The sequence below is a fragment of the Chelonia mydas genome, chromosome 2, assembly GCF_015237465.2.
Source record: "Chelonia mydas isolate rCheMyd1 chromosome 2, rCheMyd1.pri.v2, whole genome shotgun sequence".
Classification (NCBI taxonomy): Eukaryota; Metazoa; Chordata; order Testudines; family Cheloniidae; genus Chelonia; species Chelonia mydas.
The window spans coordinates 179,457,061-179,472,535 of NC_057850.1; the positions used below are offsets into that span (position 1 = coordinate 179,457,061).

The 15,475-nt window shown below is 43.6% G+C and overlaps 1 protein-coding gene across 2 annotated transcripts in view; it reads right to left on the reverse strand.

The window, feature by feature from the left end:
* Positions 1 to 15,475, reverse strand: part of LOC102930263 (programmed cell death 6 interacting protein) — a 55,471-nt gene that overhangs the window by 29,603 nt on the left and 10,393 nt on the right. The window contains exons 4-8 of one of the 2 annotated variants that reach the window (XM_037890136.2): positions 13,373 to 13,500; positions 9,820 to 9,973; positions 8,153 to 8,253; positions 7,075 to 7,191; positions 6,251 to 6,473 (exon numbers count right to left, since the gene is read on the reverse strand). In XM_037890136.2, coding sequence (XP_037746064.1) covers positions 6,251 to 6,473; positions 7,075 to 7,191; positions 8,153 to 8,253; positions 9,820 to 9,973; positions 13,373 to 13,500 — 723 coding nt within the window. Of the gene's footprint in view, positions 1 to 6,250; positions 6,474 to 7,074; positions 7,207 to 8,152; positions 8,254 to 9,819; positions 9,974 to 13,372; positions 13,501 to 15,475 lie in introns of both variants that reach the window. The other variant, XM_037890135.2, reaches the window with a different exon arrangement.

Genomic DNA, 15,475 nt, shown 5'->3' on the forward strand with positions numbered 1-15,475 from the left:
TGAACAACTAAATTGAAATTGCAGATTTACCCTTTACAGGGGCCTGTCAGTAATCTTTTTGACACTAAAACCAATGGCTTAAGGCACAATACAACCTTTGCTTAACTGTTGTTCTTAGAGATGTATTGCTCATGTCCATTCCATTCTAGGTGTGCGCGCCCACGTGCACAGTCGGAGATTTTTGCCTTAGCGGTATCCATACGGTTGGCTGTTGCACCTTTGAGTGCCACGCTCATGCATTGGTATATTAGGCGCTACCGATCCTACGCCCTCTCAGTTCCTTCTTGCCAGCAATTCTGACAAGAGGGGTAGGAGGGCAGGTAATGAAATGGACACGAACAACGAATCTTGAACAGTTAGAAAAAGCAATTACCTACCTTTTCGTTCGAGTGCTTGCTCATGTCGATTCCATTCTAGGAGACTCACAAGCAGTATCCTCAGAGGTGGGCTCGGAGTTCACAGTCTACCGGCTTGCAGTACTGCTCTACCAAAACCAGAATCGTCCCGGGCCTGTTGCGTAAGTGCATAATGGGACGTGAACGTGTGGACGGATGTCCTGGATAGGCACTTGGGCTAGGAAAGCTGCTAAGGAGGCTTGCGTCCTAGTTGAATGGGCAGTTACAATCACCAGAAGTGGCATCTTTGCCTGATCGTAACAGCAGCGAATGCAGGCAGTGATCCAAGAAGAAATTTGAGCAGACACTGGACAACTTTTCATCCTGTCGGCCACCACAACGAACAATTGTGTCAACCTGTCTTTGTAGAAGACCGTATAGGGCGGTTCCGAGGTAAGTACCCTAATCTCGGAGACCCGGCGGGCGGATATTATCGCAACTAGGAATGCGACCTTTCAGGATAGGAGAAAGAGAGCAGGAAGCCAGAGTCTCAAAGGGGGGTCCTGTGAGCTGTGACAGCACAAGATTCAGGTCCCATGATAGAATGGGGTCCCTGATGTGCAGGTGGGGGGGGGGGGAGGGGAGGTGGAAGGGAGGGTCGGCCACGAACTACAGGGTGTAGCCTGAAAATATGTCAAGCACCCAATGGTCCGAGATCAGCTGCAACCAAGCCCACTGGAAGGGGTGCAGGTGGTTGAGGAAAGAGCAGGGGGGTGGATCATGGAAAGTGACTGGGGCGCTGTCCTCAAGATGCCTGCTTCTAGCTTTCTTGGCCACTGGAAGAACCAGTCTAGGTGGAGGAACGGGAAGATGAAGGGTGATGCAGTTTAAATCCTTTGTCTCGGTCCTTCTTTCTGTAGGAGCTGTACCAGGGACAACCCAGGGCCTTGATGAAGGTGGATAGAAAGGCTTTCTAGCCTGCCGAGTGGTGTGAAGGCCCAAGGAATGAAGAAGGGTAAAGAAGTCTTTAAGACCATGGAGCTGTGCAACAGTCAGCTCTGAAAAGAGCCTTGGTCCCTCAAATGGAAGGTCCTGAAGGATAGTCTGCATCTCCTGGGACAGCCCAGAGGACGGCGCCTCATGGCCACCACAGAGGCGACTATCCTGGCCGCCAAGTCCGTAGCATCCGAGGCCATCTGGAGGGAGTCTCTCACCACTGCTTTGCCCTTGTCCACCAAGGCGGCAAACTCCTGGGCTCAGTCCTGTGGGAGGCCCTCCTTAAAAACTTGCTGATGGAGTCCCACGGGTTGAAGTCGTATCTGCCTAGCAGGGCCTGTTGGTTAGACACCCAAAATTACAGGCTGGCCAAATAAATTTTCCTGCCAAACAAGTCCAGCCTCTTGGCATCTATTTTTCGGTGTGCTGCTCACCTACCCCTGCCTGGCCTTTTCACTGATGGTTAACACGACCAGGGATCCCGCTGGAGGGTGACAGGTACTCAAACCCCTTTGCAGGGACATAGTACTTCTCTTCTGCCTTTTAGAAGTAGGCGGAATGGAGGAGGGTGCTTCCCACACAGACTTGGCAATTTTAAGGACCCCTGGGTGGATGGGCCCTGTGACCTGGGCCAAGGAGGAGGGTATAACATTAAAGAGGTTGGACTCCTCCGCTAGCTCCTTGACCTCCAAGTCCTCCTTGAGCCTGGCCTGGTGCTCCTTGAAGTTGTCAGGGGAGCTGCTCATTTGCAAGGGGCCTGCCACCACTTCATCCAGAGACAATCAAGATCCTGCACAATAGGGGGAAGGGCGTCTTCCCCTTGCTCACTGGGGACAGCTCCTTGGATATCAGGGCCTGCTGTGTTGCCCGGCGTGGGTTTCGGCACCGTGCTCCAACCTGGATGCCGGCCATGCCAGGGCAGCTTATCCGATGCGACCTGGGAGGAATGGTGGGAGCACGGGACCAGCATAACAGGTACACTCCAAGGGTTCCAGTACTGCCACTGAGTGGGCCATTGACCCTGCCTCCACACCGCTGCTGCAGAAGCCACCCCAGTCTCACAGGCCGGTGGCTATTTGCCTTTTATAGGCGAAGGGCTGAACTCCCCTTCAAGCTTGGACCATTGCCTTTTCGGTGACCAGGGAGGAGCTGTAGATACCAAAGTCTGCTGACTGATGCTCATCAGCAACCAGTAAGGAGAGGGACAGGACTGGTGCCTGCCCGAAGTGTGTACCAGGGAGCCGGAGACTGGCGCTGTGACCAGGAATGATCCTGCACTGGGGCAGAATTGATGCCTCGGAGACCACCTAGGAGATGGTGATCTGCGCTGTGGTGAACTTTGGCAGGAGGCCAGATGGTACCATGGGTACGGGGATCGGCGTCGCGACTCAGGTATCCCATGCCTTGTAGGTGAAGACCTTGGCATCAGGGACCTGTGTCTTCTAAATCGGGGACCGAGGCCACAGTGATGAGGACCAACACCTGTGGTCTGGGGATCGGGTATGCTCTGCTGTTTTAGGGGGCGGTCCCATAACCAGCTTGCCCGTAGATGCTGGAGCCTTGGTGGGGTCTGTTGCTTGGCTTTGTGTCTGCAGTGCCGGTTGGCCTGCTTGAGGCACAGATGACCCTACTGGGGCCAGTACCCCTACCACTCCCAGGAGTCGGATCCCTAGCTGGACTAGGACTTCTGACTCTAACGGTACACACAAGCAGCTTCAGTGCGGGCACATGGCTTGACACAGGTCTTTTGCCCGACGCACCCTTTTTCTGCAGTGCCAGCGGGCCCGTTGACTTCGACCGCTTCTTCAGCGCTGAGGAGGTGGAACGGTACCGGGAGGGTTCTGGTGCTGGTGGTATGCTGCATGCTGACATACCAGGTGTGGAGTCCAATCGAGAGGGCTCCGAGATAGGACAAAGCACAGCCTCCATAAGGAGAGCCCTCAAGCGGATAACTCGCTCCTTCTAATTTCAAGGGTGAAAGTTTTTGCAGACCCTGCACTTGTCCTTTCTGTGGGATTCCCCCAAACACTTTAAACAGCTCTCCTGGGGGTCACTAATGGGCATTGACCAGCTGCACGATTAACACGGCTTAAAGCGTGAAGAACAGGGTATGCCCCGCTCAGAGTTTAAGTCCCAGCCAGGACTCTTAACTCCTAAACAACTACTCCAACTAAGGTCTAACTAAGTACCTATCAACTAACAACAAAGGAGACAGAACAATGGACTGTTAAGAACCCCTAACCTTCTTGCGATGCAAGACAAGGCACTCCGACCGTCATGGGCAGTAAGAAGGAACTGAGAGGGCATAGGGTTGGCAGTGCCTAATATACCAACGCATTAATGCAGCACTCAAGAGGGCTCTACAGCCGACCCTACGGATACCCGCTAAGGCAAAAATCTGACAACTGTGCACGTGGGCAAGCACACACCTAGAATGGAATCAACATGAGCAAGCACTTGAAAAAAAAAACAAAAAAACACTATTGGAAATTGAACATTAACTTTAATATTGTACATATAAATCACTTAGAGCTACGGTTGAACTTTGGAGCCCATATTAATATGACAGGTTTCAGAGTAACAGCCGTGTTAGTCTGTATTCGCAAAAAGAAAAGGAGTACTTGTGGCACCTTACAGACTAACCAATTTATTTGAGCATAAGCTTTCGTGAGCTACAGCTCACTTCATCGGATGCATACTGTGGAAAGTGTAGAAGATCTTATTATATACACACAAAGCATGAAAAAATACCTCCTCCCACCCCACTCTCCTGCTGGTAATAGCTTATCTAAAGTGACCACTCTCCTTACAATGTGTATGATAATCAAGGTGGGCCATTTCCAGCACAAATCCAGGGTTTAACAAGAACGTCGGGGGGGGTAGGAAAAAACAAGGGGAAATAGGCCACCTTGCATAATGACTAAGCCACTCCCAGTCTCCATTCAAGCCTAATTCATAAGTTAATTGTATCCAATTTGCAAATGAATTCCAATTCAGCAGTTTCTCGCTGGAGTCTGGATTTGAAGTTTTTTTTGTTGTAAAATAGCGACTTTCATGTCTGTAATTGCGTGACCAGAGAGATTGAAGTGTTCTCTGACTGGTTTATGAATGTTATAATTCTTGACATCTGATTTGTGTCCATTTATTCTTTTACGTAGAGACTGTCCAGTTTGACCAATGTACATGGCAGAGGGGCATTGCTGGCACATGATGGCATATATCACATCGGTGGATGTGCAGGTGAACGAGCCTCTGATAGTGTGGCTGATGTTATTAGGCCCTGTGATGGTGTCCCCTGAATTGATATGTGGGCACAGTTGGCAACGGGCTTTGTTGCAAGGATAGATTCCTGGGTTAGTGGTTCTGTTGTGTGGTTGCTGGTGAGTATTTGCTTCAGGTTGGGGAGCTGTCTGTAGGCAAGGACTGGTCTGTCTCCCAAGATTTATGAGAGCAATGGGCCATCCTTCAGGATAGGTTGTAGATCCTTGATAATGCGTTGGAGGGGTTTTAGTTGGGGGCTGAAGGTGACGGCTAGTGGCGTTCTGTTATTTTCTTTGTTAGGCCTGTCCTGTAGTAGGTGACTTCTGGGAACTCTTCTGGCTCTATCAATCTGTTTCTTCACTTCCGCAGGTGTGTATTGTAGTTGTAAGAATGCTTGATAGAGATCTTTAGGTGTCTGTCTCTGTCTGAGGGGTTGGAGCAAATGCGGTTGTATCGCAGAGCTTGGCTGTAGACGATGGATCGTGTGGTGTGGTCAGGGTGAAAGCTGGAGGCATGTAGGTAGGAATAGCAGTCAGTAGGTTTCCGGTATAGGGTGGTGTTTATGTGACCATCGTTTATTAGCACTGTAGTGTCCAGGAAGTGGATCTCTTGTGTGGACTGGACCAGGCTGAGGTTGATGGTGGGATGGAAATTGTTGAAATCATGGTGGAATTCCTCAAGGGCTTCTTTTCCATGGGTCCAGATGATGAAGATGTCATCAATATAGCGCAAGTAGAGTAGGGGCGTTAGAGGACGAGAGCTGAGGAAGCGTTGTTCTAAATCAGCCATAAAAATGTTGGCATACTGTGGGGCCATTCGGGTACCCATAGCAGAACCACTAACCCAGGAACCTATCCTTGCAACAAAGCCTGTTGCCAACTGTGCCCACATATCAATTCAGGGGATACCATCACAAGGCCTAATAACATCAGCCACACTATCAGAGGCTCGTTCACCTGCACATCCACCGATGTGATATATGCCATCATGTGCCAGCAATGCCCCTCTGCCATGTACATTGGTCAAACTGGACAGTCTCTACGTAAAAGAGTAAATGGACACAAATCAGATGTCAAGAATTATAACATTCATAAACCAGTCAGAGAACACTTCAATCTCTCTGGTCACGCAATTACAGACATGAAAGTCGCTATTTTACAACAAAAAAAACTTCAAATCCAGACTCCAGCGAGAAACTGCTGAATTGGAATTCATTTGCAAATTGGATACAATTAACTTATGAATTAGGCTTGAATGGAGACTGGGAGTGGCTTAGTCATTATGCAAGGTAGCCTATTTCCCCTTGTTTTTTCCTACCCAACCCCCCCCCGACGTTCTTGTTAAACCCTGGATTTGTGCTGGAAATGGCCCACCTTGATTATCATACACATTGTAAGGAGAGTGGTCACTTTGGATAAGCTATTACCAGCAGGAGAGTGGGGTGGGAGGAGGTATTTTTTCATGCTTTGTGTGTATATAATAAGATCTTCTACACTTTCCACAGTATGCATCCGATGAAGTGAGCTGTAGCTCACGAAAGCTTATGCTCAAATAAATTGGTTAGTCTCTAAGGTGCCACAAGTACTCCTTTTCATATTAACATGATATACAGGTAAGATACATTTCACCTCTAAATCTTCTCTGAATATTTTGCTTACCAGTGAACTTCTGGCTGATAGGGACAACAACTGAGGTAGATTTCACAAGACTGGCTTTGCCAATGGGATCTAGATCTTTCAAGTCAGGAACCCGGTCATGATAAATGAAGTCATTGTCCTTCTTCGCAGCTGTAAGAGCGCGGTTGATTTTGTCAGACAAATCTTTTACGTTTATGTATTCATCATAACGAGATGCCACTGTTTTTACCAAGTCTGATGCATGCTAAAAATCAAAATACACACAATTACAATTCAAATAGTCTCTCCACCGAGCCCTCTTCCCAGCAGCACTCCATCTCTTTAACACAAATATATAAGAAAACAGCCAATTGTCTTAGTTAGCCAACTAAGGTTACTGCGAAGGCATAGGATTCAGCATTAGCAGCTCCCTGCCTACTAAGGGAATGTCCTCATCGAAGGATTTTGAGAAGGATCAGCACAATTACTCCTTGCAATAAACTCACTGACCTTATATACAGTTCTGTCATTACTGGGATCATGAATCCTCTGCAGTTTATACTAAGGCCTTGTCTACACTGCCACTTTACAGCACTGCAACTTTCTTGTTCAGGGGCATGAAAAAAACTTCCAAAGATCTGACTGAAACATATACTTTGGAATACAGACATTTCTCACCATTCCAGTATAGAAGTTCCAAGAACTTTTCAAGAAGTATTTAATGTGTGGGGTTTGGGGTTTTTTTTTAGGAAACCTGTTGATCTTAACTATCTGAGTTTTGCAACTCAGAGTATATTAGACTTGTCATAGGTAGAAATTAAAAAAAAAGTTTTCCTACATTTCTTAAGAGTTCTGCCCCAACCCACCTGTAGTCTCCCAATTTCTTCACCAAATTTCTTCTGCTGCTTTGCCAGGATAGACTGGTGATACTCTGCATTGGCCTGCATAATGCAGTGCTTTGCAGCCAGAACAGGAAACACCTCCTGGAAATAAAAATACTGACCAGGGGAAAGTCCAACCACATAAACCACCACAGACAACATGGGATGCAGGAAGGAAAAGGAAGAAGAAAAGGAAATTAGAATCACCCAATTAATGGTTTAGATAGGTTAAAACATTAGAAGTAAATGTTAGAGACATGTGACTGCATGGGTTGAATTCAGTCAAAATAAAAATATTGCTCTGGTAAAATTATTTCAATTGTTTTATGTTGATTTGGGGATTGCACTTCATTTAATTAAAGCCATGAAGTCACAACATTTACTTTACAAAGATTAGAAATTCAAATATGCATTAGCAAGAATAGTAGAGAGGACACTAAAGATCCCAAGACAAAGTACTTTCAAAAAGTATGAAAGAATATTTAGACCACTTCATTAACCAAGCCAGCATACTTTAGATGTTGAAGTGATAGTTCTACATCTACTTTTTCCCCCAATGACCATTAATAAGGATAAGAAAACAATTATCCAGCAGAAACCACTGCAATTAATTTTCATTTACACTGACCCAAGAGTACTTAAATTATCAGTAGACCCACAAAAATAATAGTTCTTCTAAACCCCATTAGAAAGCATTAGTTTGAAAAACAAATTTAGTAAGGTGTTAAACAAGCGATCCCTAAATACGCTGTCACAAGTTAACCCAAAGTAACAGTTTAATAAAACAGTATTTCAAAATAGAATTATTTTAATACTAAAGTGATTAGCTTTCAATGAAAACTGAAGTGTGCTTCTGACAGCTGACAATACTTGAACTGGAAAGTTTTTTCCCCCGGAGTCTTACAGTTACTCAAGAATTCCCAGGGTTTTTTCTCCCTCTTGCTACAAAAGTGTGATCATAAAAATGCTTGAGAAACCATCTTAGAGATAATTTATAGAATATAATACTCTGAACTAGAGTTATGTTAGTGTATTTTGTATTTTTTTTATTAGCATTACTAACCTTGGGCAAAGTGTCCTTATATTGACACTGTTTGAAAGCATCACCATAATAATCTGCAGCTTGATTAGCCAGTTTAGCTATGATAGCATCTTTCATTTTATCTGGAATTAAAAACAACAAAAATACAAAAAACATTAATATCATGAAAGGAAAGGTTACTTACCTGTAACTGGAGCTCCGGAAGGACTCTGCACATTCACACTCACAGGATGTGGTGGCAATGCAGCTCTGACAATAAAATGCTTCATAGCAATGTCCACTAGGGACAGAAGGGGCATTGCTATGAATATGATTAAGTAGACATGCTCCGGACCAAGTTTTCAAGTTCAGAATATTCAAATAAGTTTAAAATCGCAATTGAAAGTGGCTATATTGCTAGTTTAAATTCCATTTAGTGCTGTGTTGGAAGTGAATGCCACACAGAGGTCTTCTAATGAGATTATTTAGCTAGAACATCTATTTGAACCAATGTTGTATGCAGTGCAGTTATAGCTTTATCAGTCCCAGAATATTAGAGACACAAGGTGGGTGAGGTAATATCTTTTATTGGACCAACTTGTCTCTCTCACCAACAGAAGAGGGTCCAATAAAAAGCTACTATGTCACTCACTTTGTCGCTTTGTTTTAGAGAAAGCGCATAATAGAAACTGGATACAATTAACTTAGGCTTGAACAGAGACTGGGAGTGGATAGGTCATTACACAAAGTAAAACTATTTCCCCATGTTTATTTCCCCCCCCATTCCTCAGACGTTCTTGTCAACTGCTGGAAATGGCCCACCTTAACTATCACTACAAAAAGGTTTCCCCCCTCCACCCCTGCTCTCTTGCTGGTAACAGCTCATCTTAAGTGATCACTCTCGTTACAATGTGTATGGTAACACCCATTGGTTCATGTTCTCTATGTACATAAATCTCCCCACTGTATTTTCCATTGACTGCATTCGATGAAGTGAGCTGTAGCTCACGAAAGCTTATGCTCAAATAAATTTGTTAGTCTCTAAGGTGCCACAAGTACTCCTTTAAGCAATCATTCTTTCTATTATCAAAAAAAGAAAAGGAGTACTTGTGGCACTAGTAAATAATGCTCCATGCCACATGCAAAACCTTGGATAGATTAGTTGTTTTCCTTCAACTCTGCGCCTCTGAAATATCCAATTTTTTTAAAAAAAGCTAGCTCAACGTCATTCCTGTAGATTCAGGGCACTGAAGCATTTTATCGAGGAAAATTAAATTGAAAAACAGAATTCAAATCATCCAGTAATCTAGTAAATAGTGCTCCATGCCACATGCAAAACCTTGGATAGATTTCCAGCATGAACATGGTCACTTTTCAGGCAGCATGCTCAGTCCTGGTAAGACTCAGGAAGAGAAAGAAGGGGTGATGAAATGGTACATCTCACTTCTCAAAATCAAGTCACAACCTGACAACTGATACTCACTATGACAAGGGGTATCAGAAGGAGGAAGAATTAAAGAGAAGTGTTAAGTTTTCACACAATCAGTACTTCCATTACAGTGAAAAGAACAGTTGAGGGATGAATGAGGAAGTCCTGAAAAGCCCACATAATACTAAACTTCATTTATCAAATTAATAAGTCAAAAATCAAAACATTTGTGGAAGTTGTGAAGAACACTTAAGTACATTTGTAAAATGTAAAGTTATACCTCTTGTTGCTTTTAAGAAAAAAACCTCTTGAGCTTGAGCCAACATAATAAGACTAAGGGTTCCAACTGTATCTGGAGAGATGTCCACTGTAGGCTCTCTATTCAATGCAGACAAGACTGTGTCTTTAATTTGTTGGAAGGCACCACTAGCAAACTGAACCAAAACAAAAATGAACACATTATTCTTTCTGTATTTCAAACAAACTTGTGCTTATAGAAAAGGTACAGCACAAACAGATGTCTCAGAAACAAGCTTACTTTTATAGTTAACAGCAATGTAGAGGCCAGAAAGGACAAAATTTAGAATATGGGTGTTGTTAACTCTTGAGATCCCACCTGTACTAAGACAGCTGAACAAGGCTGACTGAGAGGCTATACACCAAAGCTATAAAGGAGAAGAATATATAAATATGGAAGATATAATGCACTCAACTGAGGGTATGTCTACATTATAAACTTAAATCAACCTATGTTGGGTTGACTTACACCGCTGTAATTATTGCGGTGGTTCATGTCCACACTGCCCTTCTTCTGTTGATGGTGTGCATCACCACCAGGAGTGCTTCCACCAACTTAAGAGGGGTGGTGGTGCGGGGGCTGAGAGACAGGGCTCTCAGCTCCATGGGCAGCTCTTCACCTGCAGCCAAGCTCCCTGCCAGCAACAGAGCAGACACAACGGGCTTCTCGACTCCTCACTAGGAATGGGGCAGCTGACTGGACACCAGGCATCAATCCCCCTGACGAGAGCCCAGGTTCCCACCCCAGCCACCCCTGGCTCTCTACTCCTCACTTCTCACCAGAAGCACAGATGCGCCCGGCGTGGACTAGGGAGCCAAGAGCCTGGGCAGCAGCCATGAAATTGACAAGAATGACAGCCAATAGATGTAAGTAATGCAATATCTAAAGGGACACTGTCGCCTTAACTACACAGACATAAACCCTATGCCTCTCGTGGAAGTAAAGTTATGTCAGTGTAGCTGGCCACTTACAGCGGCAGAAGCAAGGCTATAGAGTGTATACTGCCATAATTAGGTGAACGTAAGCTGCCCTATGTCGAACTAACGCTGTAGTGTAGACCAGGCCTAAGTCAAATGAAGAGGAAAGTTAGGATTAATATGAATTATATTAAGAGCATGGAGATACTGGCGAAGACACAGACTATTAAACCTCCAGGTGCAGGTTATAAAGGTAAAAGTTTGCTGTCATGGTATTGTATTCCATAGTTATGGGCATTCTGTGGACATTAATAACTTCCTCTGAAGCATCTGGTCATGATCAAATAGGATACTGGTGTAAATGGACTATTGGTCTGTTCTAACACTGCAAAGTCAACGCTTCTAAATGAAACTACTGACATGGAATTAAAGTGGCCTTACAGCAATGCTAGAGATATATGAAATAAGCAGTAAAAACGAAAGGTTCTCATGGTTGTGCACAATTGAGTTTGCATTACAGCAGCATGGTATAATAAACCATGACTGAAAAATTACCTAGAGGGCTACCACCAGAAAGGAAATGAGGTGGTACAATAAGAGACAGATGCATGTAAATACTGAAGAGGCAGGGAAGGAAACATGGAAATTAATGGATTAGCTCTGTTAGAAGTATCAATAACAGTCTGGGGAGAAGAGTTCCAAAATACAAATAACGTTAAAACTGGGTTACCTAAACAGACTTTTCTGAATCTACTGTCTCTTTAAGTGATTCTATGAATAAGACCATTTAAGGCCCAGAAGATATATGCTATCCATAATCATGGTAACAGACAAATTGAAGTGGCTGCAGGGTTTTTTTTTTTTGTTGTTGCTGAGGTGATTCAATTGCCAGGTTAACTATTTACAAACTACTGAACATGTATATATCAATTTCAGTACAAGTTCATTGTCTTAAGTATAGGTTGACAAAACAGCATATACCTTTTGTCTAATGTGTACATAATCCACAATACATGCACATCTAGAGAAAGCTGTGTACCTTTGACATGAATTTCAGAGAAGTTACCTATGCTTTCCACATTATGATAAAGATCTTGAGAAATACAGCTTAAGTGACATTACACAATTTTTTTTAGTGACGATACAGCTATAGAAGACAGGAGCACTGCGTAGTTAATGTTTTGCCTGCTGCTTTCCAACATTAAAATTCTTCAGAATTTATATACAAACTTCAGACCAGTTGTCACCTCTCTCATGTTACTTTAAGTATTCCTCATGCACATTAGAGAAGGCACTTCTCAGTCTAGAGGCAGTGTGGAATTCTAGATATTGGGGTTCTAGCCCCAAATTGGCCAGGGACCTACTGAGTGACTCTGCACAAGTCATGCCTCCATCTCTGTGCATCTCTTCCTTCTTCCACCCTTAGAACGGTTTTATCTTCTTAGAGAACAAACTCTTTGGAATCGGAACAGTCTGCTGTGTTTTCACGAATGGGGCCCTGATATCTGGCTGACACCTTAGCAATGGTGCTACAAATAAACTTCAAAATCAGAGTTGCACTCCTTTGAAATACTGATGACTGTACTCTGTTATCACTCCATACCTCCCAAAAAGGGGCTGTTTGAACTAACAATAACTGACGAAACAAGTTATGAAAAATCTAATGTTTTTTACAGCTGTTATACTTTCGGGGGATTTTTTTTTTTTTTTTTAAATGGGCAGTAAATTGGTATTTTAAGATGTTGGAGAACACAAAACTACATTTTTCATAGCCCTTGCTTCCCAGACACCATTTTTATGCCCCACCTCAGCTTTCTATTATAATTCACCACCTACAGTTCCAGCCCTTTGACAAGTCATTACTGTGTTACAAAACAGTCTAAGGCTGACCCTAGCTGGAAGCAACACTGTATTTTTGCTGAAGATATCCTCCAATATCCCAAACTTCCTTGTTTGACCCAAAACCAGGCAAAGTTTAATAAAGAATTCTCTTACCACAGACAGCAAACCCAGTATTTTGAAAGAACACTTGAGATGGCCCATATATTTTCATAACAGTAAAAGCAAGTCCTCAAACATACTACTACAGATTCAGAGTTCTGGATGTGGTGGGGAATTAAACATTGTTGCAATAACCAGATTTCTTTGGACTCCTAATTTTGGAGAGGCGTGATTTGACAAACTCAACTTACAGATTTTGAAGAACTTATTACTAAGGACATGGCAAACTATCTTTGTGTTTGCTGAAGCCTTTGAACTGTATTGGCTATCTATTTAGGATTCTCAAGGAACTTGCAAACGTAACTTATTGAACATAGCATTAAATCATACTTTAAAAAAAAGGAGTAAATATCAGTAAAGATCAGCTGCTCAACAGACCATTTAATGAAAGGCAGGGACTGGGGGTGGGGTAGAGTCACGTTTACAGCTTAAAATAGAAGATGTTTATTTGGGGTGTTCTGAGTTTGGCCAATTAGAGTTCTGGTGTTATAGTCAGAGGTCAACAGTTTCAAGCTTTTCTTAATAGGAGGTTAAGATTTTTTTCCTTACCTGGAAATTTTTAATTTTAAACATTAATAGTTACAATGTTTTGAGTCAGTACAGAGAGACTTTCACACCTGATAATGTTTAGCAGCAGTTTTCAATCCTTCATCATTATCCAGATTCTGCTCTGATGCAATCTGACTAGCTAATGCTCCACAGTTGAACAAAACGCAAGTCTTCTCATATCCCAAACTTGCCAGAGCTGAAACCAAAAAAGCCAGAGTGAGCATTCTGTACGGAAAATAAGCTTCAACATTTTGCCCTCCTAAAGACAAGAAGGCCAACACTTAAAGAGGGTAAGGACCTTCCGAATTTGGAGACGCCACCAGTAGTTTCAAACAAGAAGCTAAGGAAGCAACTGTATGGAACTTTTAACACTCAAATCACTCTGATCCTGCATGTTAAAGAGAACCACAAAGGAAGAAGAGTCCTTGTTTATCCAGAGAAGGCTGAATCTTGCATCTAGCACAGCATTTCCCCAACTTTTGAAAGATAAGCCCACCATTAGTAAAAACGAAGTCACAAACCTTCAGTTCCAGCATGTATTACTGTTGAAGTCCTGCTCAAAGTGAGCAGTTGCTTAAGAGTAGATTGTGTAGCTGTGCATGATACTTCCTCTTGGATGCTTTAAACAATCAGTGAAATAGTTAATCATTAACATTTAAACTATCATCACTGACATTTAAGTTAGCACCTACTGAAATGAATGGAGCATTTCAGACCTAAGAGCTATTGTTTCACGATCACTGCAAATTCTGGCAGATCTCTCTGCATTAGTTGCACTGGTTTAATGTTGTCTAGATTCTCTTTGCAACCATAACAGCTAGAGACTTAGGGTATGTCTACGCTGCAGCTGAGAGGTATGATTCTCAGCACAGACAGTTACTCGCACTAGCTTTGCTTGAGCTAGAATGATAAAAATGGCAGTGTGGACATTGCAGTGCAGGCAGAGGCTTGGGCTGGCCACCTGAGCTCTGACCCAGAGGGTTGGTGGGTTTGTACTTGGGCAGCTAGCTTGAGATGCTGCTTGTGTCACAATATCTACGCTTCCTTTTTTTAGTGCATTAGTTTAAGCAAAACTAGCATGAGGGACACCATGCCCCAGGCGTTCCTAATCTCGAACTGTGGGTGGCTGGGACTGGATGATGGGACAGATCACTCCAAATTGCCTTGTTCTATTCATTTCCTCTGAAATATCTGGTCTCTGACAGTGGCCAATGCAAGATGCTGGACTGGATGGACCATTGGTCTGACTCAGTATGGCCACTCATGAGTCAGTCATCGGAGTTGGGTATTGTACCTCCCAGCTGCAGGGTAGACACATCCTTATTTAAATTAAACCTTCATTCTGGAGAACTGAGAGGCCTGTCCAACCCCCAGCAGTTCTTCACAGCCCAAGAGGATGTACCTAACCCACACATTGGGAAACACTTGGCTCTGAATATCAAGCAGCCAAGCCCATTAGTAGCCTTGGAGAAGTTATTAGTCATATGCTGCTGCTATGTGATGTGAGATAGGGTAAACTCACTGCTGCTGGAAGTGCTTTCTCCCACCCACTCGCACTGCACTCTTCTCTGCTCTGAACAAGACTTTTCCTTTCCCACACAATAGAACATTCTATAAACTGGGGCAGGAGGGAGAAGAGAAAGGAAAGGGGAGAGAGGTCCAAAGTGATAAGGTTAGAACAAAGCAGCAGCAGGAGGGAGTATACGGTTCCTTTCTTCCCCTCCCTTCTAGTAGTGACCATGGGATTTAAATGTTTCCTCTCCATCAACTGGCGAAGTATGGCCCACCAGGACACCCCCAACAGTGAGAAGTACTGTAATAAATGCATCTGTAGGGCTTCAGTAATAAACCAAAAGTAACATACTGAGGAAGAGAGGAAGTCAGTCTTATTAATCCAGCTGAACACAGTGATTGCACGTAATGCCAAGTGGAATGGGGGAAACTTTTGTTTTTTATGAAAAAATGTGTGACTTGGTTTCACTTTTGTAATATGACCTTCTAAGACTGAAGGGTTTAAATTCTTCTCTAGGACAGGGGAATAAAAGATGGGTGTTGGTCATGTACATACGTCTGGGTTGGTAAGAATGGACCCCCAAGAACTGTCAACACACTGAATCATCTCGAAGAAAAAGTGGAGGGCCAACCACCAGACAACTTTCAACAACTACCTC